This window comes from Engystomops pustulosus, chromosome 9, assembly GCF_040894005.1.
Source record: "Engystomops pustulosus chromosome 9, aEngPut4.maternal, whole genome shotgun sequence".
Classification (NCBI taxonomy): Eukaryota; Metazoa; Chordata; class Amphibia; order Anura; family Leptodactylidae; genus Engystomops; species Engystomops pustulosus.
In genome coordinates this window covers 16239314-16264976 of record NC_092419.1, presented here as the reverse complement: position 1 = coordinate 16264976, position 25663 = coordinate 16239314, and the positions used below count along the sequence as shown (strand labels likewise).

Here is a 25663-nt window from a genome sequence, read left to right as displayed (position 1 = left end):
TGAATACAAATCCATATTTCACAGTTCTGCTGCATGTCTACCTAGGGACAATACAGAACACTGGATGCACAGAGAACAGCAGTGTGAGGACGCACACTCAATGTAACCCTTGAATTTAAATGCATTTTTCCACAATCCTGCTGCTACTAACAACACACACAATTGTTCTGATTCCACATCTCTCCAGGTACAATACCCCAATACTTCTATAGTCTGCATAGTCATACCTACTGATAGGTTCCCTTTTACTTCTGTTTTGTTATAGGTTTCCTCTTCATAAACTGTCCCTTTGTCTTTCTAAGACAATCCCTTTAACCTGCACAGCAGGGGGAGGGAGTGATAAGTGTGCCGTCCCTTTAAGCTGAATATAGTGGAGTATATAATAATCCCGACACCGGGCTGCATATAATAGGGGGATAGAGGATCAATATGGAGCCTGGTGATGTTTCCCTTTAACTGGAAGGTTCTTTAAGGAAACTGTCAGGAGTTAATTGGTTGGTGCAGCTGCGAGCAGGCGTCCTCTCTGCGGGGCTCAGTCCCATGACACCAAAACCTAATCCTATTCACAGTCCCTGCAGATCACAAGAGCAGAGCTGTACAATAATACCAGCGACGTATAACAGTGTCATGGCAGGTAGAGTGTCAGCTCTTGAGGCCGCTGTAGTGTGGAGCAGTCCTGGGGGGGGGGGGGTCGGCTGGGTGGTGGTTAAGCTCTTGCGTTCTCACGCTCCCCCCCGCCTCGGGTTTTTGTGGGAGCACAAAGGATTTGTGACCTGTTACTTGGACACACACACAAAAGAGAGGCACACAAAGAAGAGCGGGATTAAAAAGGGGGCACCGCTGCGAACTTCAGACATTTTTTTGGTTTTCCAAAAAAAAAAAAAAAAAGCACAAATAAAAAAAAAAATTCCAAATATTTGTGTGTGACTTGCTGCGTATTCCTTTCAGATGATTGCTTCCTTTTTCTTTTTTTCTCCTCTTGGTGACCCCCGCACACACACACACAAAAAGTGACTCTTCCTTTCCAACTGTCTCGAAATGTTGCTGCTGTCCCTTTAAGAGCAGGGGGAGGGGCCTCCTGTCATTGGGCTGATAAACACCCAGAAGTGGCAAGTGCAAAGTAAGATTAGAGATCGAGGACGCTGGAGGGAGAACGGGAACTGCAGGTGCGGAGGGGATGATGGGGGTGATCACTCATGACACAGTATATACAGTATATATATATATATATATATATATATATATATATATATATATAGCACATGACATGATGGGGTGGGTGCACTGGCACTGAAAGGGTTATTACGAGTGCGGAACGTGTTACACAATGTGTTATATATATATGTGTGTGTGTATTGTATGGGTCTATACATATGTATAGGTAGTACACCTGACTACATGGTAAGATACTTAGTGTATATTACGGAACAATGGAAATGTATATATAACGTGTACCTGAGAATTTTTTATATATATATATATATATATATATATATATATATACATACATACATACATACATAGGATGCCTATACAAAGCAGTGCACACCTGACTACATGAAATCATGGTACATTGATCCATATATATATACACACAGGCAGTCCCCAGGTTACGTGCAAGATAGGTTCTGCAGGGTTTGTTCTTAAGTTGAACTTGTATGTAAGTCGGAACTGTATACTTTATAATTGTAAGCCGGTATCTGTTATAGCTGTTTATTGTATCCAAATTCTGAAGTAGAGTAAATTACCAAAATCCAGAGGTCTGTTTGTAACTAGGGGTTGTCTGTAAGTTGGGTGTTCTTTAGTAGGGGACCGTCTGTGTGTGTATATATATATATATAAAATATATGTGTAACTAAGAGGGGACTGGATGATGTATCTGCACTTTTTGTGGTTGTATGTTCTGTGACCTATACATTCTATACTATATATATATACTATCCAGTATACATTGTCTATATGTGTACTATATTCACCTATACACAACTCATAGATATTCAGGATATATAGATACGACACTGTATGTTCTGGATCTCTGAAGTGTTTGTGCTCCATGTATATTGTGCAGTCACCTTTGTACAATGCCGCTGTATACCCAGGTGTAGTATATAGATAGGAGACATTCAGGTGACTTTTTCTGACAATCCAGGACGGAGATTTTCAATTTTTTTTTGGACCAGATCGATAGATCCTTTGACGATCTGGATTGAATGAAAATTTGTGACGACCTGTGCAGATTTTGGAAGATATGCATTGTGTGTGGAGTTTACAATATACACAATTATACAATATACAATACAATATACAGGCAATCCCCGGGTTACATACAAGATAGGTTCTATAGGTTTGTTCTTAAGTTGAATTTGTATGTAAGTCAAAACTGTATATTTTATAATTGCAGTTCTAGACAAATGTTTTTCTTTTGCCCCAGTGACAATTGGAGTTTCAAAATTTTGGCTGTAAATGGACCAAGGATTATCAATAAAGCTTCATTACAGACACCTTACAGCTGATCATTGCAGCCTGGGACTATAGTAACATCCAGAGAGGTCACCAGAGGTCATAGGGGGCAGAGGGGTCCGTCTGTAACTATGGGTCGTCTGTAAGTCGGGTGTCCTTAAGTAGGGGACCGCCTACACTATAGAGCTGAAGTGACTTTGGTGATTTAGAATGGAGTTTCATGGTAACTGCACAGTAGTTTACATAGGAGAAGATTTTGACTCATGTCTGTAGGAGAAACCAGGGTCAAAATAAGTCAATTTTTACCTTCTTAATAATAAGATTACGCAGCGCTGCACAGAGTTTGCCAAATCAGTCCCTGTCCCCAATGGGGCTCACAATCTAATCAACCTACCAGTATGTTTTGGAGTGTGGGAGGAAACTGGAGGACCCAGAGGAAACCCACTGAGAGAACATACAAACTCTTTGCAGGTTTTGACCTGGGACTTAAACCCAGGTCCCCAGCGCTGCAAGGCTGTAATGCTAACCACTGAGCTGACAAGATAGACATTGGCAAAGGTTGTGGTAGACGCTTATGTTTCATTGACTTCCATACTAGTACGGAATATTATTTGGGGTATGGAAATACAAAGCCCGACCTGAATTTATGATATCCATGGCCACCTTAAGACTAAGTAATGAGTTTCTTGAAATAATTCTTTCAAGATGGAGGACATGTCTGTAGGTCTGAGAAAAAGGTTCTAAGCTTAAAGAGGCTGCGATAAAGGAAAAAAATGGAAAAACTCTGCTTTCTATAGTTCAGTATTCTTATATGATGTACAGGGTTGGAATGGCCCACCGGGGAATCAGAGGATCCTCGGGTGGGCCAAGACTCTAACTTAATCATAGGGGCAAGAAGAAGACACTGGAGGAGATTTATCAATTTGTCTATGCCAAAAAACTGGAGTAAATTTCACCTGAAATTTACTGAAGGTTTTAGACCAATTTCCTGACTCCTACGAAAAGGGGCGTGTCCATAGTAAAAGGGGGTGTGTCTGCGCCAGTAGTAACCCATGTGCCACAAAATTCAATATCGTGGAGCAGCAAAATAGACCAACACAATAATAAATCTCCCCCATTGTTTATATCTAGGGGGCATTTTTTTATCTGATGGGTCCAAGGAGCCCCATTCCAACACTTACAGTATAGAACACGCATAAGATTGTCAGCTCTTGGGATTACAGCATAGGCCAGAGTCAGATATTCCATATAAGGCCCCATGTTAACATCTGTCTGCCTTACACTAAGCCCGAAATCACTGTTAAAGCGATAAATTGATATCTTTGCTATGTTATATTCTAGGAAAGCTGGGTGATAATCAATATGACCTCTAAAACAGAAGCCGTCACCCAGCTTTTCCAGAATCCTGAATGAAAATACGGGCAGCGATACGTAGCTTTGCATAGGTAATAAATCAAAATCAAATAAATCAAAATATGTAATTTTTCTAAATTTTATATTATAATTTCAGGGGGCGGGGGGTTCTTGTAGGGCTAAATATTGTAATTTCATCCCCTCTCTCTCACCCCCCCCCATCACATTAATAATAGAGCGTGAGCACGGCGTGTGTAATAATGGGGTCGCAGGCAGTAATTATGTGACAGGAGGCTTTGTGTGACTGAGGAATAGCTTATTCAGTGGCGGGGAAGGGTGTAGGGTTTATATTAGCAGATGGAGTTTGGGGCGGGGGGAGTAGTCAGATAGGTGACAAAACTGCTTGGCATTCCTAATGAGATGTGAAAATGCCATGTTAACTCCAAATTCTACAAAACGCTGCTACTATGGAGGCACCGAGGAAAATGGAGACTCATATGGTGGCCACGTGTCAGCTGAAAGGACACATAAGGCATAAATACCAGAGATACCCTAAATAGAAGGGTTAATACTATACTAGACCATCATCTATAAGAATGTCAGCAAGCAGAGATCTTGAAGTAATTTGGTCTCCATGTAAGCGCTGTATATACTAACGTATAAACCGTCTCACGCAGGTTCTCTCAATGAAGGATCCATAACCACCTCGATCCCCATGCTCCTCCCCTTCCTGCTCCTCGGGGGCCTGGCCATACCAGGTGGCCACGCCTTCTTCCCCAACTTCTGGTCCAAGGTCCTTTCCTTTACCTGGGGATCTTTTACTCATCAAGATCTGACGGAAGAAGCCGTGCTCAACGTCACCCTACAAATCCTGCTGGACAACAAACACCCCACCAGACCGCCGCTTCACTGGGAGGACTTTGAGGTGAGGGAGGAGGGGCTTCTATTGGCCGAGAAGATCTGTGTCATCATAACTTTTCGTGTATTGTCAGTAGCAGCAGGGCTGTGAAATGTGCATTTCTATTCCAAGATGGTGCTAGACTTGGATGGGGGTTGTCCTTACACTGCTGAGCTCTTAGTTCTTTGGCAATGAGATGCTCCATGGTCTCTCCATTTCTTGAATTAGGGAAAAGGGAAGAGGAAAAAGGCTCTCAAAAAAAGATAATTCTGCCCCTATTGGCAATTTATTGGCAATGTTTTCAGTCTAATCAGGGCCCTACACTTACCACATTGTGCTACATAAGTACATCGCCCCCTGGGGGTCGCTATATGGTGAAGTGTAGTGCATTATAGTTTGGCAGCTGCACAGAATATAATGGATTTCCCTTGAAGACTCGGCCAAATAAAGGTTCAGGCGTCACTCCAAGGTTCATGACTAAGCAAAGCAATTTAGGAGATGATGTAGAGAAATTGGAAATGGATCTTCATGTGGTGCTGTCTCTTTCCCTTTGTCCTATGTGGTGATATCTTCAGTGTCTGAGCATGCTGAGAGTTGTAGTTTTGTGGCATTGGAAGAGACACAGCTCTGAACTTGACCATGGATATGGATCACTGATCAATAGAAGAGGGGTTCATGCCTCTCCTTACTGCTTGAAGATGGTGGTCATGTATGTGCAGACAGGGTCGGCTCCAGTTTCAGTAGGCCCCTGGGCGACACAGCCTCAGTGGGCTCCTTTGCAATAAACTCACATGGTGGCATTAAAAATTCTGAAACAAAAACAGTCTCCTGTTCCCCAAAATATTCCCTAGTTTATCATGCAAAACAGCCCCTCATGGTTATTTTATATAAAGCCCCCCTGGACCCCTATATATTCATTAGATACAGCCCCTCTCTTCCCTATGGATTCCTTATGTACAGCCTTATGTGGCCCCCCCCAGCAGCTCTGGGCCCCGGCACTTGCCCGGGTATGCCCAGTGCTGGTGCCGGCCATGTGTGCAGATAAGTCACACATTGACCTGGATGGGGGTCCTGTTACCTATATTCCACTGGTGCCTGGGAGCTACGAGCTGTATACCATAACCGGACATGTTACACGTGATGTCTGGTTCACACTGTGTATACTTTTGATGAAAGTATCCGTAGATCAGACTATATCTCTTTCTGGCCATCCTCAGGCATCATGGTGTCTACTTTGGGTCACATACTCAGTTCTTCCATTGTCACGTGATACAGATAAGTCTCACAATTGACCTTGATGGTCAATTAGGTCTGGGGCCCTGTTAGGCCGTGGTCACACGTTCCACTTGCGTTGCGTTCACTGACACCAGCGCCTGGTTACCAATCAGTTATGTTTCTCTTGAAACGCATATTCGATCGGGCCAAGGCCCGCCCCATGCGTCGCGTTATGAACGCAACATGACCAGAACGTGTGACCGCGGCCTTTAAGATTTTACACCTGGGCCCTGGAGCTACAAGCTCTATACCAGTGGTGGCGAACCTACGGCACTGGTGCCAGAGGCGGCACTCGGAGCCCTCTCTGTGGGCACCCGGGCCATCACCCCAGAATGAAGTTCACCAGACAGAACTCAAAGAATCTTCCCGCAGAACCTTCCTACAATGATAGATGAATATGCCCTCCTCCTTTCAACTGGGTTGGTGTCCTTGGGAGGCTGAACGATTGAAAGTTCTCAAAGAACAAGGAGAATACATAGTACAGACTGCACTGTTCTTAGCGATTGTGCTCCAATGGCTCTTTCCGTTCTCAAGCCTCGTGATGTCCGCTTTGGGTCACGTACTCAGTTCTTCTCCTGTCACGTAATGCAGGTGTGGTCCATGAGGTTTTGTATGTTGGGGTCATGTGTGACCACAGGCTGAGCGTCTTCCCGGCATCCTGTCACGAGCGTCCTACATGTAGTCTGAGGTTGTCATCATTACATGTTATTGCATAATGCTGAGCTCTGCGGCTCTGTGTGTACTTCACTTTACCTCAGGGAATCGCTGAAATAGCAATGCCCTGCCATACTGTTATTTCCAGAGTCTCTACTTATAGCTTTAAGAGCAAACTTGATCTGGATCGGCTGGAGGAATGTCAGATACCACATAACGGCCATTTACCTCATGTATAGGATAATCTGTCCCCCTCATACATCCCGAAAGGGTTTTCCCGCCAAATCTTATGTAACTGGATAACATAGAAATTGAGGCAGTAATCAACATAGAAAGTTTCAACAACAACTGGGAAGGTTCCCATTGATGCACATCTATATGACATGTTGTTTCTGGTGCTGAAGGCCCGAGATCCAAAGGTTATGAGAATCTATGGAGAATACCACAAGAGGTATTACAATTGTGATCACAGCATCCACCTTCAGAGACATATCTGGTCTTCTCTCACATACTACATGACCACCTTCATGCTGTGGATCCAATATGGCGGCTTTTAAAGATATTCTGGACATAAAAGATAAAACCCCTCATCCATTTTTATTCAGATATATTCTATACCCCTTCATTTCCTAATAAAGGTTGCCCCTGTATATTATTTCTATATAATAAACTTACTATATAACCATAAAAAGTGTAGTAAATAATCCTTCTTTATCATTTTTTGAATCATTTTTAAATAACCCCTTCATTACTGAATGTGACATCTAATATACGAATATGCAAAACTACCGCAGCTAATGATCGCACTTTTTCAGTGAATTTCTGCGACTGTTAATGAGATCACATCGTCTCCTTCTCCCTCGCCCGCGCTGTTTGCTTTGGATTTTCCAGCCCTATTATTCATCCCATTAATAATAGGAAAAGAGTCATCAGGGATTGAAAGGAGATGGACAGATGATTTAGGGAGCAGGTGCCTAGAGAAATAATGAGGGGATGACCTAGTCACATCCGCGCCTCTATGTGTGCCCCCTGCTGAGGCGGCCATTGATGTCATGTTCTGCTTCAGGACACTGATTCTTCATTGTGAGCGGGGGGGCCCGCTGACTCACATCACACACAGCCCCCCTGACATGTGTATGGTACACGGGCGCTATCCATGGTTCTGTACTGTGCACATGCCAGGCATAGTGCTATACATACAGCAGGGCTACATTGTGGTGGCTACATGCTCATTCCCCCAGGCAAAATCCAACTAAATAATACTGCCCTACAGCCAGGGTCCCCACCAACAGTTCCACACGCTGTCCCGGAATCCCATAAGACCATATAAGTCCTCAAATCATGCTACCGATTATTTATAAAAATGCTTTTTTACAGTAAGTGCTTTCTGTGTGACAGGGCAAGACTCTGACAGCGGATGCCATCTTGGGGGCTTATTATGGAGATGAAGTGTCGTTACGCCCGTTTCGAGCCGCCATGAGGCAGATAGTCAGCGCCAATGCTAACATGGACTTTCTGAACGGTACCCGCAATGATCCCATCAGACACTTTGACTCGGAGAGGGTGAGACAAGGAAACAGCCTCCTGCTACGCGCCCGCGAGGACCTGCTGAGGAACGTGAGGGCCAAGGAGTATGAAGGAGCCCGAGAGATACTAGGCCAGATATTACATTCACTGCAGGTAACATTACAGCCTGAATTTCTTCTCAAAAACATGAAAATTCCCTCTCCTCTAGAAAGAATACAATCTCATAGCCACTCACGCGTCCGTCTAGTTGAGGTGGTCGGTGAGGGACCTCTCCTAGTTTTTCCTGTGGTGTCAGAGACATCCAGAAAGTCGAGTGCAGCGGGATCGGGATAGTTGTCATCGAGGGAAAAATGAAGAAGATAAATATTTTTATCTATTTTTTACTGGATAACCCTTTAATGACTGATCCTACATGGCTGAAGTGACGTAAGATGGTATCTGTCACTGTCCTAAACTATAACAACTTGTATCCTCAGGATTTTTACAGCCATACAAACTGGGTAGAGCTGGGCCACACAGGCATCCATCCTGATCTCGCCACACCTGGGAAAGACATCGACTCCATAGCTGAAGGTATGTTATCCCACATACTAAGCATGTCCTTACTATGATACTGTCTATGCAACATCCCCACCAGGGACTGACATTTGGGGGAAGCTGGAGGTTAGGATCGGAATGGTTAGTTTGATGGGGGATAGGCCGCAGGTGTCATGGAAGCCTTGTCCTAGGGTTTTCCTCATCCACACTCATCTGGACTCGCAAATTGATGCATGAATAGGGGGAGGGGGCGTGATAGTGAAGGTTCTCCCTGGGGCACTCCCAGTGTAGGTCATAAATCCCCGGCAGATGGTAATGAGGGACCTACACAGCAGGAAGATCTCGAAAACAACTCACGGTTCTTTTAGTCCAGGGTCAACATCTGCAAAAGAGTTTGTATGTTCTCCCCGTGTTTGTGTGGGTTTCCTCCGGGTCCTCCGCTTTTCTCCCACACTCCACAACATTCTGGTAGGTTGATTAGATTGTGATCCCCATTGGCCACAGGGACTTATCTGGCAACTTCTGTGCAGCGCTGCATTATCTGTGTGCGCTATATAAATAAAGGAACTAGTATTTCTTCTTCTTATTATTGGACTGTACCACAGATGACAGGCTGGCAACAAACTCCTTTCCTACTGGTGGAAGTAGGAAAAGTCTTTGGCAAGTATCTCCAGTGAGCCAACCCGGCTCTGCTGCAGAAGCAACTCTGAAGAACTAAATCCAAATGACAAAATACTATATTTATGACAAAAAGACTATATTTATAGGTTTCCTCTGTCTAACACTCTGGGATACAAGCCAATAAGCAGCCTGCTAAGCCTCAGGAAATTTACAATATATTACAAATATAATGTAAACAGAAGTAGTATTAACCCTTGGGTAACCAACAGGCAAACATAGAGATAATGTACTGTGTAATAGCCTTTTCTTGACAATTGGTGGTAGTGTTGCACTAGCCATCCTAACTAGGGGTTTTTATTTTAGCAATTAAAGATATCTTGAGTGATGATGAGGCCCTAAATACCTCTATTAGCTGGGTCGGGGAAGTTAATGGGGTGATCTGTCCAACTAGATCCCTTGTGCGAGAATTCCAGAGTTGAATTTAGTAATGGTCCAACTCCTGGACATTACACCTACAGCTCATTTTTATCTTGAACTTTTCTGTGAACTTTTTTTTAAGAACTTTCCCATCACTAGACACAACTGTCTATATAGTTTTGTAGTAATTATGGGTCAATGAGCAGATACTTCTCTAGAGGAGACCCGGCATGGCCTAAGAAAACCAATACCTCACCGCCACATAGCGGAGCATAGACAACAGACAACATTGCATAGTTTTATAACTGAGACCCAAATATGTCTCCTGGTCCTCACTTCCACTATCCTGGAGACCTACCTCATAACTGTTTCCTCTCTGTCTCAGTCTCTGAACAGACCTGCACAGACTGCAGTGATGTCTCTTGTCAGAATAACATTGCAGCAGCCATTCAGAAGAGACATCTCCTGACCTCCGGATACTATGGAGAGTCACCTGTGAAGCCTCAAGGTACAAGTCTCCAAATATATTCACTCATTATATTCAATATATATATTGACCCATATAGTAGCCGCTCGTAATGGAATAATGAGTGACTCACATAGTAGATGATCTTATATGGAGTGGATATTGAGATGAATTTTTGGGTTTTCAGACTTATTGTGGTCTTTATCTTCTTTAGGAAAGTGCAGTCATGGAGGTCCGTTTGATGATAGCAAAGAACGCAGCGCCCGAGGAGGGATCAACAAGGACACGGCCACCGCTCTATTTTCCCCCCACCATTTTCTCCATGAAAGAGCAGCTCAACTGGCTCTGAAGGCGTCTATTAAGTTTCTAAGTGAGCTGCGGGGAGACGTAAGCGATAGAGATATGATGAGGTGAGAAGAAGCCAAACCAATACAGTATATGACATATACCTGTACCTGGTGTATAGCCATGTGGTAGGTCCACCCTAGGACAAGAAAAACTCTAATTTGGTTTTGGCGCTGCACCATTTTAAATCTGCGTTCAGCTTTTGTGTTGGGTTTAGCCTAGATTTCTGTTGATGGAAAGAATAGCTCAGCACAAAGCAGCTCAATCATGCCATCAAAATGTTGAAGACCTAAATGGCTTCCATTTGTGATGCTGGTCCTACATTGACCTTTACGTTGCATTTTATGTTGCAACCACATCCATCCACCATTAGTTGTGCACTATTTAGAGGGTTATAATAGAAGCCGTAATCCACATGAGATTGTAGTCTTACATTGTTGATCCATGATCCTTGAGTAGACACGTGCACATTTCTATCATGGTTGCTGTAGACTCCTGGGAGTTTCTGCCTTCCCGGCCTTGAGCTTTGTCCTGGACACCACCGGCAGTATGGGAGAAGAGATCACATCAGCTCGTCTACAGTCACGAAACATCATCCAACATCAGCGTATGACTTTACTGGACCCAGACTACTACATCTTGGTGCCCTTCAATGACCCAAGTATGTTTATTGGTCAATTATAACTCGTCAATCCTCTTGTCCATGTTCCGACTTATCTTGTAGATTTGACCAGTTAACCATTTTATATCTCTAGGCTTTGGTCCTGTGTATAAGACAAGCGACCCTGAGGAATTTTTAAAAGCCCTCGACAGTCTTCATGCTCTTGGTGGTGGAGATGAACCAGAAATGTGTTTATCAGCCCTTCAGGTAAGAACACGTAACCGTGACCTCATATTGCTATGTGGCCATTTTTCATCACCCTCTTTCCCATCTCCTCAGCTAGCCTTGATCAACACTCCTCCACATTCAGAAATCTTTGTTTTCACTGACGCGTCCTCCAAGGATGCACATCTCCGAAGCACTGTTGAGGCTTTAATCCAAGAGAGGAAGATGAAGGTAGGTGATTGATACTTGGGACTTGCATGATGATAGAAGTCAAGGGCTCTGTATTGCTGCTCCTTACCCAAAGCTCCTATGTTCTTCTGGTGTTGTACGGCCAAGCCAAAAATCTGAAGTGAGCTCCTTGGCCATGTGTTGCATCCACCTAGGCCAGTGGTGGCGAACCTATGGCACGGGTGCCAGAGGTGGCACTCAGAGCCCTCTCTATGGGCACCCACGCCATCACCCCAGCGCAGAGTTCGCCAGACAGGACCCAAGGCCTCTTGCAGTCCCAGGCAGCCCAGGACCCTAGAAGGAAGCTACAATGATAATCCAAACTTCTACTCCTTCCTTCTACTGTATGTGTGTCCTCAGGTGCCTATACAATTTAAACATGTGACAGAGCAGGGAGTAATAAGTTACTGCTTGAATTATTGCATCGGCACTTTGTGAAAAATACGTGGGTGTTGGTTGTAGTTTGGGCACTCGATGTCTAAAAGGTTTGCCATCACTGACCTAGGCCAAGGTAATAAGGCCACCGCAAAGCCCTTGTGTCTTTATTCTTGGGGCGGTTGTATTACTGCAGCCATGATGGTTTCTGTTGTCTTTAGGTGTCTTTCCTAATAACAGAAGATCCTTCAAGAAGTAGTGCAAGGAGTCGTCGGGAAGTATTACATCCAAACAGATTTGACCTTTACTCTGATTTAGCCTCTGTTTCCGGAGGTCAGATTGTCTTCACCAACAACCAATACATCTCTGAAGTTGCAAAAATTATAACAGATTCTGCCTATTTTGATGTGGTGAGTGAAAATTTATGTTAGCCATAATATTAACCTGCTTCATTTTATATAGGTCCCTCAAATGTGACCATAAAGAGCTTTGACCTTTGCGGCCTCAATGGATCAGACTTGTTTTTTAAGCTCATCTAACAGATGTTGGGTTGGATGAGGAACCGGACAATTTGGAGGCCATTTTATTGCCCAGAACTCTTTGCCATGTTCCTCAAACCATTTCTGAACAATTTCAATTGGTAATTTGGTAGTGGCATTGTCCTTTTGAAAGAGGTGTCATTAGGGGATTCTACTACTATGAAGGGGGTACTTTCTTTGTACATTGTTTAGGAAGGTGACACATGTCATGGTAGCAAGGTTCAGGGCAAATTAATTCTATAACCCAAAGTTTTTAAGAAGAACTTTCCCCCGAACGTATCCATGAGTCTTTTCCATGACTTTGTAGCCAGTTTGGACCAGATCTGGCAGCCAGAGTTACTCTGAAATGGTGGTCTAGCAATTACTGACCTGGAGACAAGATCCAGGTGGTCATCTATCCACATCGAGAGTTTATCATGGTTGGCCGGTCTCATTCATGACCGTGGTATTAAAGTACAGAAATATATTGTCACTTTACCACTGCAGGTCACTCTCTTCCACGTGCAGACCTTGGAGGGGGGGATTGCTCATCATGTCTTTCTGGTGGATGAGTTTATACACAATGTCACGCTCTACATAAACGGAGACGTCAGGGAATTACGCATTCACGATCCGACAGGTAATAGAACGTATTGGAGCTTTCCAGTCTTCTATAATATGAGACACAACTTCCAAAGGTTGACATTTCTAATTTTTTTTTAAACTAGGCCGAAAACAAAATGGCCGCCGCCAGTCTTTTGGCAAATTTACCAGAGTGTTATTGTCGGATCCTCTGCAGGTGGGAAACTGGACCATTTATATGAAAACTGTGGAACCCTATAGTATTCACGTACAGGGTAAGAATCCATTTATATCATTTCAATGACAACCAGCCCCCCCAGAGTCTCTTGTGATGGATGTCCATGGCACCTGATGTGTCAGACAGCTGCTCTCTCTCTATAGGAATGGTCATGTCTTCTATCCTATCACAATTAAGTTATTCTTGTGTTCTTCCTCAGGTCGGAGCTCCGTTGATTTCCTCTATTATTTTGGGACTCCTGTAAATGGGTCTCATCCTGGACTTTACCAACTCAACAACCAACCAGTGGCTGGTAAGTAATGGTGGTGGATCTAAAACAAATGTTTCCATTAAGAAGCTCTAGACCTGGTTGGGTTTCCTTAAAATTGGTGAAGGTCTAAAACTGAGAAAAAATGATGCTTACCATCAAGTAGATTTAGCCTAATGGTACTGTATGTTATTTCTTTCTGCCCTCCTCAGGTGTCCCCACAATCCTGGTAGTCGATGCCATCGGTCTTCCAGACTCTGCCAACCTAAGCGATGTCAGCTTGACCTCACGCAATGGGAAGACCCAGACCGCTGAACTGCAGATTATCAATCAGGGAGGACTTTTTGCAGCAAAAATCAGTGAGATCCCCACGGGGGAGTTTAGCGTTGGTGTGAGAGGTCAGTATGGGCGAGGACGTGGGCTGAAACGGGAAGCACCGCAGCAACTTAGTGCAAGTGAATGCATTTTGGAGGTAAGTTTTTTGATTTCAAGATATTGACTGTTCACTTTATCAATGCAAGACAAAGAACACAGATGGTTTTTACATATTAAAGGACCTTTGATGTCATAATTGGGAGGGGTGAGTGTCCTGCTCTTGTTTTATTGAAAGCAGGAGGACAAATTTTTAAATCAGAGGGGGACATGTATCATAATTTCTGCTAGTCAAATTGTCTCATTTTTGCGACTTTTGTTGTATATGCGACTTTTTTGTGACTTTTGTTGTATTTGCGACTTTTCACTTGTCGTTTTTCAAGTACGCCTTGGTCTGCACCTTGTGCCTAATGTATCGTTGTTTCCCAGATGTTCCGTGCGATTTTTCACTTATGTATCACTTTTTTTGCTTATTTTTGCGCAAATCTGCACCTGGTCCAGGGCAGGTGCAAAGGAAGGATTTTTTTCCATGGACCCTATTTTAACATGTAAATTGGAATTATTCCACATGCTTTAAATGTTTAAAATTTTGCACAGTAACCTGTTTTTTGAAAATTCTGAATTTTTTTAAAAAAATGCATTGGTTCTTTCCAAGGGTGCGGTCACACGTTGCGTTTTGATTGCGTTTTGAAACCTACTGCAACAGCTGAGGAGAGGTGATTTGCCTAATTACATTATTGTTAACATTTGCATTTACAAAACGCAATATAAACGCGAAGTTAATGCATGTGTTAACATTGTGTTTACTATGCGTTTTTGTAAATGCTAATGTTAACAGTAATGTAATTAGGCAGATCACCTCTCCTCAGCTTTTGCAATCAAAACGCAACGCGTGACCGCACCCTTAACATCATGTGTGACCGCAACCTCATATGTCGTGATCTCCTTGGGACTAGGGGCTTAAAAATGCAGGACACAACCTCATCCCCCTCACATAGCTTGTGTCCACTCCTGCATATAACCCCCTTGTGTCTGTGACTTGTGTCCATGTGGATTTGAGACATTTGCAACAAAAAGGGGCAGATTTACTTACCCGGCCCATTCGCGATCCAGCGGCGCGTTCTCTGCGCTGGATTCGGGTCCGGCCGGGATTTATGATGGTAGTTCCTCCGCCGTCCACCAGGTGGCGCTGCTGCGCTGAAGTCCGCTGGAATGCCTCGAAATACACCAGCCTATCCTGGATGAAGGTGAGTGAAATTTTCGCGACACAATTTTTTTTTTAAATGCGGCGGTTTTTCCGAATCCGTCGGGTTTTCGTTCGGCCACGCCCCCCGATTTCCGTCGCGCGCATGCCGGCGCCGATGCGTCACAATCCGATCGCGTGCGCCAAAATCCCGGGGCAATTCAGGTACAATCGGCGCAAATCGGAAATATTCGGGTAACACGTTGGGAAGACGCGAATCGGGCCCTTAGTAAATGACCCCCAATGTCTCAAAAAGAAGCCAAAATTTGCACCTGCCAGGATAGGAAAAACTGAACATCTATCACAAGTAAAAAGACCTGATCTTACATAAGGCGCAAAAAAAGAGCCGCCAAATGTCTCAATTATACACCACAGAGAGACAAAACTATGATACATGTCCCCCAGAGTGTACATGGTACTTACAGTGATTTGAAAAGCAATAGAAACTGCCCTAAAGATAAGTAAATTAATAACAATAACAGTTAATATAAATAAAAATATAACAATAATTAATATAAAAAATATGTTTTTTTTATGACACATTGCATGTTACAAAATTGTGTTACGTTATATTGTTTTCCAGATGTCGAGTAACTTACTAGTGACGCCAGGAACCTCACATCCAGTTTCAGTGAAGATCACAAATTATAAAGAATCTCACTGTTACTCAGTCACCATAAGTAATGATGTCAGCAAGGACTCAAATACATTCAGGTACCTGGGGGAGGAGTCCTCTATAGGAAGTATCAGCTCTACTTAAAGGCATTGTTCTTTTTTGAAAATCTGCGATACCCTATTAGTGAATAATAAACAAAAAGATAAGGAATCCTCCAAGAATTTAGCACATTTTATAATCCTGCATGGCGATTGGCCCCCCTCCCTCCTGGGTGGCCACCAAGGGGTTGGCCCAGCTAAGTGAGGGGGGCCATCCCCAGTTATAAAATTTTGAGGACACGTTGGGGGGGGGGGGGGGGGCTTCTTTCCTTCTAGCCTCAGGACCGTGATTCTTGGATCAAGAGCCATATTATTTAGCTGGATTACAAATCCCCCCCAGTCTGTATTATAACTGTAAAAAAAATACTTTAAATCAAAAAACAAAAAAGTTATAAAAAATAATACATTGTAAAAAAAAAGTTGTCTTGCCACGCATGCTACAACCTGGTCTGTATGTGACTCTTTAAAGTTTCCGTAACCCACCAAACGTCTTGACTTCTCCTGGCAGGATACACATGGAAGCCGGAAAAAGAGAAGTAAAGACCACGGAGATCCGAGTCCCTAATAACTTGGAGCAGAATACAATAGTCACAGTGATGGTGAAGGCCGATGTGTGCAACAGCAAGTCCCAGACGCCCTGCTTCACCCACCTCTCATTAATAGTTATTGGGGAAAATGAGGTAGGTAGGACATAAAAAGTAATTGTATTCTGCAAGATCTTGGGGCCCACCACAGCTATAAGTTTGTTACATAATTTATTAATAAAATCATGTAAATTCATAGGATAGTTGAGATGCTCTATGCTAAATATATGTATAAGTTACAGAGAGGGTACCTTGTCCGGCAGTACTAATGCAGGGTCTGGGGGCCCACCGGTGGATCCACCTGTTCACCTGTGGGCCAGTCCGAGCCTGTATCTGGTATCACAATGTAATGCTGTACTACACCTTTAAATGGGTTTAACGGTGCAGCATCTAGACACCTTGTTAACACTTTAGAAGTGTTGGCAACCAATCAGTGGTCTCAGTGGTCACAGAAGCAGTAACAGGGACATCACTTCTGAACATGATGCACCTACCCAAGTTGACCGGAGTCCTCGAGAATCGGGATCTAGAGAAGGGCAATTTCTCATCAATTTACTCTATAGGATGAATCTAACTAATCTAACCAATTGCCCCATTCCCGCCAAAGTCAATCAAATTTATACAATGCCCAGGTTCTGTATAGAGATACAGTTACAGAACCAGAATCTTTGTAAACATACAGCATAAGAACTTGCCTCAGTAATACAGTGTAAGGCTACATTCACACACATGTATGGGGGGCGTATATATGGCCGACGTATATACGGCCGATATACGTCCCCCATACACTTCTATGGGTCCACGGCCCTGTACGGGAGCGGTACGGTGCAGCACACGTGCGGCACCATACCGCTCCGTAGCCCGGGAAAAGATAGGACATGTCCTATCTTTTCCCGTGATACGGTGCCGTGCGCTGTATCTCCCTATGGAGAGGGGCGGGGGTGAGCAGCGCTCATCCCCTGCTCCTCTTCGCAGCGCCGATGTATGCCGGCCGTACTACGGTACGGCGGGCATACATCGTGTGAATGTAGCCTAACCTTGGATTACATGTCACTGGGCTCTGAACAGAAATACAGCCCCAGAACTGGGCTTTGTAAATAATACAGCACCAGAACCGCCGTGTGCTGGAGGTGAGGAGGAGGTGACCCCTCCTCCCTCCGTAGGAAATAGCGGCACACGGCCGCACATCCGCCGAAAGATAGAGCTTGCTCTATCATTTTGCGGTGTGCGGCCCGGATCGGTGCCACACGTGTGGGACCTGATCCCCGCCGTGCCGCTATTGCCGTCTATGGGGACGTACATGTACGGACCCGCAGACGGCAGTGTGAATGAGCCCTTTGGCTGCGTACAAAGATTCAGCACAGGAACTGGGCTCTGTCCAGAAATAAAGCACCAGAACTGGACCATGTACAGAAATACAACTCCAGAACTGGGCTCTGCACAGAAATACAGCCCCAGACAAAAGCGACCAGTCCTCAAGAATAGGGAACGAGTGATGAGAATAAAATATGTACAATATCCTCTCCCATTACATTAAAAAGAAGCACCAAAACCAAGCTAAAAAACATAAATACAGGATCAAAACCAGAATCTCTATAGAGATACAGCTCCAAAAACAGACTCTGTCTTACAATACAGCACCAGAACCAGCTTCTGTATAGAACCCCAGCTCCAGAAATGGGCTTTGCACAGAAATACTTCATATACAAATTTACCCAAAGGGTAAAGTGAGACCCATTAGTCATGAATAGAATATATATATTTTTTTTTCAAATATGATTTTAGTTAATATTACAAAAAGGATAACAAAGAGTATATATATATATATAGACACAGCAGGAGTGTCTATCTAAAAAATCACAGCAGGAGTAAATGTATTAGGTGTAAGGCGCCCTCTCCTGGTAATAAAGAGATAGAGACAAATAGTAGTTTATTGAAGGTAAGAGCAGATACTCTTAGTACTGCAGGATTACGTCTTCCTGCATAATTGTTTTACTTATGATATTATAAGTACCGAGCTTCTAAGGAGATACAGCACCAGAACTGGGCTGTGTACAGAAATACAGCACCAGATTTGTGCAGTGTACAGATATACAGCACCAAAACTGGTCTCTTTATAGAAAAACAGCACCAGAACTGGCCTCTGTGTCGGAATAAAGAACTAGAACTGGGCTCTGTAAAGAAATACCGCTCCAGAACTGGATTGTGTTCAGAAATAAAGGACCAGAATTGGGCTCTGTACAGAAATACAGCACCAGAACTGGGCTCTGTACAGAAAAACAGCACCAGAACTGGCTCCTGTGCCAGAATACAGCACCAGAACTGGCCTCTGTGTCAGAATACTGGACTAGAACTGGGCTCTGTAAAGAAATACCGCACCAGAACTGGGTTGTATTCAGAAATAAAGGACCAGAACTGGGCTCTGTACAGAAATACAGCACCAGAACTGGGCTCTGTGCCGGAATACAGGACCAGAACTGGGCTTTGTAAAGAAATATCCCACCAGAACTGGGTTATGTTCAGAAATACAACACTAGAACTAGGCTCTGTACAGAAATATAGCACCAGAACTAGCCTTTGTAAAGAAATACCGCACCAGAACTGGCCTCTGTGCCAGAATACAGCACCAGAACTGGCCTCTGTGCTGGAATACAGGACCAGAACTGGGCTCTGTTAAGAAATACCGCACCAGAACTGGGTTGTGTTCAGTAATAAAGAACCAGAACTGGGCTCTGTACAGAAATACAGCACCAGAACTGGGCTCTGTACAGAAATACAGCACCAGAACTGGGCTCTGTGCAGAAATACAGCCTCGCAACCAGCCTTTGTACAGAAAGTGTCCTTTTCTTCTCCCTGCTTGGCCATCCCGATCACCATGCAGTCCTATGATGCTACGGTTTTTCAATGACCAAGAGTCTAGAAGTGACCCTCTGCCCATATAATATCGAGTATATTTAACTGTTATATCCAATATTTGGTAGGCGTGTAGATCTGACAAATCTACTTTAAAGAGAGGCAAAAATCACAACGTGCAGTTTCTCCTTTTGACCAATAGGCGGTGCTATGGAAACCTGGCGCCTTTGTGATGGCTACTCCTGCCCTCATAGTCATGATAAAAATCTATCATTTTTTAGGTTACCACTGAAAGTTTGGGCCCTGTACTAGGGACCTCACCTAATCCTATATTCTCTTTCCTATTTGCAGACCTCTACGGCGCCTCCTCCAGTTTGCCCTCAGCCGTCGTATCTCCAGTTTTGCCCCACATCCCTGGTTCCCAGTCGCTGCAAGGACTTCCAGTGGCGCTCCATGCTCTTGGTCACAGACATCGATGGAATTAAATCTGTCCGCGTTGTGAATGGCTCCGGTACGTCGTCTCAGTATTCTGATGCAGGAAATGACGCCATTGAGTACACGTCCCACTGCTGCGACCTCCAAGCTGAACTACTGCTTACTAACCACAAGGAGGCGGCCTGGAACTGCTCCCTCTATGCCCCCACCGCTGCCCTACAGGCGGAGCACAAGGCCCACTATCTGCTGATGATACCCCTGCTCCTGATCCTTGGGGTCAGCTTAGGGATATGTTACTTCCAGAGGAAAAGGAGAAGATCCACCGGTAGCGGTTACAGCAGCCCGGAGGACGGCGAGAAAGATTAACGATAGTGGAGGAAAAAAATTTGGTGCCAAATATCCAAAAGGCACAAATTAGATAATTAAAGGGGTTGTCCCTAGACTAACACACATCCCACTGATGGAGCGTTGGTAGTCAGCTATTGGCACGGTCCAAGTGGTGGTATCCATAGCCGTACTTTTAAGTTGGTGATATATGGAGGTTTTAGTAAGGCTTCACTCCGAAACAATCAAGACCGGTCCCGAAAGCAGCCTGACAAACCCATTTTGGGGTGGGGTTTCTTAACCTACACCTCCTGAGTTTCCCACATTGAGGTGGGACTTCTTTAGCCACATGTCTTGATCCACCCACTTTAAGGTGGGGCTTCTTTAACCACATGTCTTGATCCACCCACTTTAAGGTGGGGCTTCTTTAACCACATGTCTTGATCCACCCACTTTAAGGTGGGGCTTCTTTAACCACATGTCTTGGTCCACCGACTTTGAGGTGGGACTTCTTTAGCCACATGTCTTGATCCACCCACTTTAAGGTGGGGCTTCTTTAACCACATGTCTTGATCCACCCACTTTAAGGTGGGGCTTCTTTAACCACATGTCTTGATCCACCCACTTTAAGGTGGGGCTTCTTTAACCACATGTCTTGATCCACCCACTTTAAGGTGGGGCTTCTTTAACCACATGTCTTGGTCCACCCACTTTAAGGTGGGGCTTCTTTAACCACATGTCTTGATCCACCCACTTTAAGGTGGGGCTTCTTTAACCACATGTCTTGATCCACCCACTTTAAGGTGGGGCTTCTTTAACCACATGTCTTGGTCCACTCACTATGAGGTGGGGCTTCTTTAACCACATGTCTTGATCCACCCACTTTGAGGTGGGGCTTCTTTAACCACATGTCTTGATCCACCCACTTTGAGGTGGGGCTTTTTAACCACATGTCTTGATCCACCCATACACTAGCTTTGAGGTGGGGCTTCTTGACCACACCTCCTGAACCACCCACTTTGAGATGGGACTTCCTTAACCACACCTTCTGAACCACCCACTTTGAGGTGGGACTTCCTTAACCACACTTCCTGGACCACCCACTTTGAGGTGGGACTTCCTTAACCACACCTCCTGAACTACCCACTTTGTGGTCGGGCTTCTTGAACCCCACTTCCTTTTTGGTTAGGAACATACCAAAATTAGGGACCTATGTGAATATGTGTGGAGGATACCCCAAAAACACTACAAGCAAAACTGACATACTTGGTAATGTGGGACTTAAGAAGCTGGAGCATGACAGAAGGTTCATGCCACACCCAAGAGCCGTTTCTTATGCCATGCCCCACCCCTGAGGGCTTTAGACTTGGTGTAACACAGTTCTGCAGTGTTGCCTGAGGTGTCCCTTTAAGGAGTCACAATAATTTGATATGAACTAACGACAGCACTTCCTGTTTTGCACAATTAGCTGTCCTGGCCATAAGGCAATGGTCTCATCTGATCAGTAGATACTAGAGAACGCGAACCCTGGACAGAGTAGTTAGTAGATAGAAGACAATTAGGATCTACATGGTCAGTAGTTATAGGCACAGTTTGTGATTTTGTGAAACTTTTCCGATGTTCTGTAGCTTGGTTTGTACAAGGAACTTTAGTTTGATTCACCAATTTTAAGATCTCTGCTTGCTGACAGAATATATGAACACTGGGTGTTATTAATCAGATTTCTCTCATTTGAACTAGCTTTGTTTCACATAGCAACCAATCACAGAGCTGCTCTCATGTATCCAGAGCTGTAAAGTAATTGAAAGCTGAACTCTGATTGGCTGGATTTTTCATCCCGATAACTCTGTCCCATTGTCATTGCTGATAATGTTTGGAATGATATTAACCCCTCGTCTGTACGAAGCACAAAGCTGACAGCAAACATAAACCTTGTAAATAGTGCGGATTGATACAAAGTGAATTTCGAAATTTTCAGAACATTTGGTAACATGATTATGTTTCATTATGTGCAAAAAAAACGTAGAACCCCTTTATAGATTTGATGACCCCGCTTTTAGGATCACTTCTACTGAATGATCCAAGTTATATGGAGAAGTTTAGGCTTTTTTGATGATTTCACCCTGTATGTGGCCTATGGATACCCCCCTCCAACTTTCCTTCAGCTCATGTCGGGAGAGATAAGGATTGGGCAGGTTAGAATTGATCTGCCCTATCCTTTTGTTCTTTGGACACAAAGCCAGATAATGTAATGACATATAGCAGGAAATAAAGGGGCCACTAGCCCATCAGGGTTTGCATCTGCCACTAGGCCCCCAGGACATAGACACTGAGGCAGATTTACTTACCCGGCCCATTCGCGATCCAGTGGCGCGTTCTCTGCGGTGGATTCGGGTCCGGCCGGGATTCACTAAGGCAGTTCCTCCGACGTCCACCAGATGTCGCTGCTGCACTGAAGTCCGCCGAGGTCCGCTGGAATGCCCTGAAATTCACCGGCATATACTTGGTGAAGTTAAGTGTAATTTTAGCGACACATTTTTTTTAAAAAATGCGGTGTTTTTTCCCGAATCCGTCGGGTTTTCGTTCGGCCACGCCCCCGATTTCCGTCGCGTGCATGCCGGCGCCGATGCGCCAAAATCCGATCGTGTGCGCCAAAATCCCGGGGCAATACAGGGAAAGTCGGCGCAAATCGGAAATATTCGGGTAACACGTCGGGAAAACGTGAATCGGGCCCTTAGTAAATGACCCCCTCTGTCTCCACTGGGACTTTCCTAGCCCTGAATGGATAATATAAGCAATAAGGAGCCTGTGTCAGCCACAATGTGTATATCTAGAATTACTGGTATCACTTTTGTAAATTTTTGAATGTTTTTGTAGATTACTCTTGTTCCTTGTACTGCCGTAGCCAGTGGGTTGATCTTGTGGTGAACATATTATATTTATTGAGACACAACCCACGGCTATAATAGATGATTGTCACATGGTTTTACACAGCACAAGACATTTGTAATAAAAATTATGAAACTTTCAGCTTGCATTTATTTTTTACTATCAATGACTCCACCAGTAGAAAAGTGAGTGCAGCTCTGGAGGTATAATACATGATGTAACTCAGGATCAGTACAGGATAAGTAATGTCATGTATGTACACAGTGACTGCACCAGCAGCAGAATAGTGAGTGCAGCTCTGGAGTATAATACAGGATGTAACTCAGGATCAGTACAGGATAAGTAATGTCATGCATGTACACAGTGACTGCACCAGCAGCAGAATCGTGAGTGCAGCTCTGGAGTATAATACATGATGTAACTCAGGATCAGTACAGGATAAGTAATGTCATGTATGTACACAGTGACTGCACCAGCAGCAGAATAGTGAGTGCAGCTCTGGGGTATAATATAGGATGTAACTCAGGATCAGTACAGGATAAGTAATGTCATGTATGTACACAGTGACTGCACCAGCAGCAGAATAGTGAGTGCAGCTCTGGAGTATAATACAGGATGTAACTCAGGATCAGTACAGGATAAGTAATGTCATGTATGTACACAGTGACTGCACCAGCAGCAGTATAGTCAGTGCAGCTCTGGAGTATAATACAGGATGTAACTCAGGATCAGTACAGGATAAGTAATGTCATGTATGTACACAGTGACTGCACCAGTAGCAGAATAGTGAGTGCAGCTCTGGGGTATTATACTGGATGTAACTCAGGATCAGTACAGGATAAGTAATGTCATATATGTGCAGTGACTGCACCAGCAGCAGAATAGTGAGTGCAGCTCTGGAGTATAATACAGGATGTAACTCAGGATCAGTACAGGATAAGTAATGTCATGTATGTACACAGTGACTGCACCAGTAGCAGAATAGTCAGTGCAGCTCTGGAGTATAATACATGATGTAACTCAGGATCAGTACAGGATAAGTAATGTCATGTATGTACACAGTGACTGCACCAGCAGCAGAATAGTGAGTGCAGCTCTGGGGTATAATACAGGATGTAACTCAGGATCAGTACAGGATAAGTAATGTCATGTATGTACACAGTGACTCACCACCAGCAGCAGAATAGTGAGTGCAGCTCTGGGGTATAATACATGATGTAACTCAGGATCAGTACAGGATAAGTAATGTCATGTATGTACACAGTGACTGCACCAGCAGCAGTATAGTGAGTGCAGCTCTGGAGTATAATACATGATGTAACTCAGGATCAGTACAGGATAAGTAATGTATAGAGTATATTTATCTTAGAAGACCTGGTCAATATTGGGTTAAAGGAGCACCCACCATAATAAATTAAGTCAAAATAAACATACGAATAACTCAAAATAGTAATAAAAAATCTTTATAGGTCTCAGCGAGGGCCTTAAAATATTCACAATAAAAAAAAATGCTTGTAAAAGAAGCGGAAGAATAATTGTAAACATAATAACATCACATAATAAAAACCACAAGTGCAAACTTCCAGAGAGGTGCAGGGGCTCTGGTGCAATCCGGTCCAGAATATATGAGACTCACTCATCAGTCACTGGAGGAGAAAGACTGGAAGCAGAGCCAGAAGGAGAGAGCTCACTGGACCTGGAAGAGATGATACAAGGCGTCTTACAATCTAATGTAAACTCTACTGAGTAAAATCTGTCATGTTCCTAGCAATACCATTGGTTGGCACCAGGGGTGGTGGACCTACTGTACCACCGTGGACGATGACGTAAGCCGACACCTTGGGGCGGAGTCTAAGTAGCACCCGGTTTTCACTAGAGTAGACATGAGTCAACTTCTGTAGAGAAAAGTCATGCTTTCTCCTCGGCTGCCAGTGAACCCCGCCTCCTTCTTTTGATTGACAGCTCAGTTTCCCTTCAAATCTTTGCCTGAGCAGACAGGAAGTCCTCTTTGTGTCCTTACCAGAATGCTGTCCCTATCATGGCTTGGTGTATTCAGCAGATCAACAGATCTTGTCACCATTTCACACACCCCACGATGGGTGGGACCAAGCGTTGGTGGGCGGATCCACACACCAGTGGGCAGAACCAACATTGACAAAGGCAGAAAAAGTTTGGAAGGAGGCAGATTCAACCCCTTAATGACGCGCACCGTAATAGTACGGAAAGCGTCGAGTGGATGGAGAAGGCTCACGGGCTGAGGCCTCTCCATAGCTGGTAAGTCTTTGCTGCATATTGCTTTTCAATCCTAGTACACCAGCAACAGTGACCAAGCAATCGCTACTTTTTGACAACAATACTGACACCTAGGGGTTTATTTATCATTACACCAGCTCCTTCTATGTCTATTTTTGGAGCTCCGCTGCCAGTTAGATTCATTAAAGTGGCTTTGGCCCTTTTATAAATGTTTTTATTGTCTATTTTCTGTCTGGGATTTTTAAAAAAAAAGTCTCAAAAAAGTCTCAAATTGCATAAAAAGTCTCAGCACATAGACCAGCAAGAGACTAGAGTGACTATGAGACTTTTTATGACACTTTTTGCAAATGTCTCAAGTCATAAATCTGGCCAGCAGTAGTTTTATGTTTAGGCCAGATTTATGAAGAGGTGTATATAGTCCCGTGAGAC

At 44.1% G+C, this 25663-nt stretch overlaps 1 protein-coding gene across 3 annotated transcripts; it reads left to right on the top strand.

Moving 5' to 3' along the window:
* The first annotated feature begins 1028 nt into the window (after nt 1-1028).
* VWA7 (von Willebrand factor A domain containing 7) lies at nt 1029-23122 on the top strand. 3 transcript variants are annotated; one of them, XR_011849602.1, is made up of 18 exons: nt 1029-1166; nt 4491-4738; nt 8039-8320; nt 8644-8740; nt 10128-10250; nt 10423-10618; nt 11045-11214; nt 11309-11421; nt 11494-11610; nt 12204-12392; nt 13008-13140; nt 13229-13357; nt 13520-13612; nt 13780-14039; nt 15766-15896; nt 16405-16576; nt 19685-20422; nt 20466-23122. XR_011849602.1 is itself a non-coding variant. In XM_072123032.1 (17 exons), exons 2-17 carry the CDS (start codon nt 4529-4531, stop codon nt 20132-20134), a joined length of 2865 nt encoding a protein of 954 aa, XP_071979133.1. In that variant the 5' UTR covers nt 1029-1166; nt 4491-4528; the 3' UTR covers nt 20135-23122. The 3 variants fall into 3 exon arrangements, 1 of the variants encoding a protein (XP_071979133.1); XR_011849601.1 differs by having other exon boundaries at nt 19685-20594; nt 20638-23122; XM_072123032.1 differs by having other exon boundaries at nt 19685-23122.
* The last annotated feature ends 2541 nt before the right edge of the window (nt 23123-25663 follow it).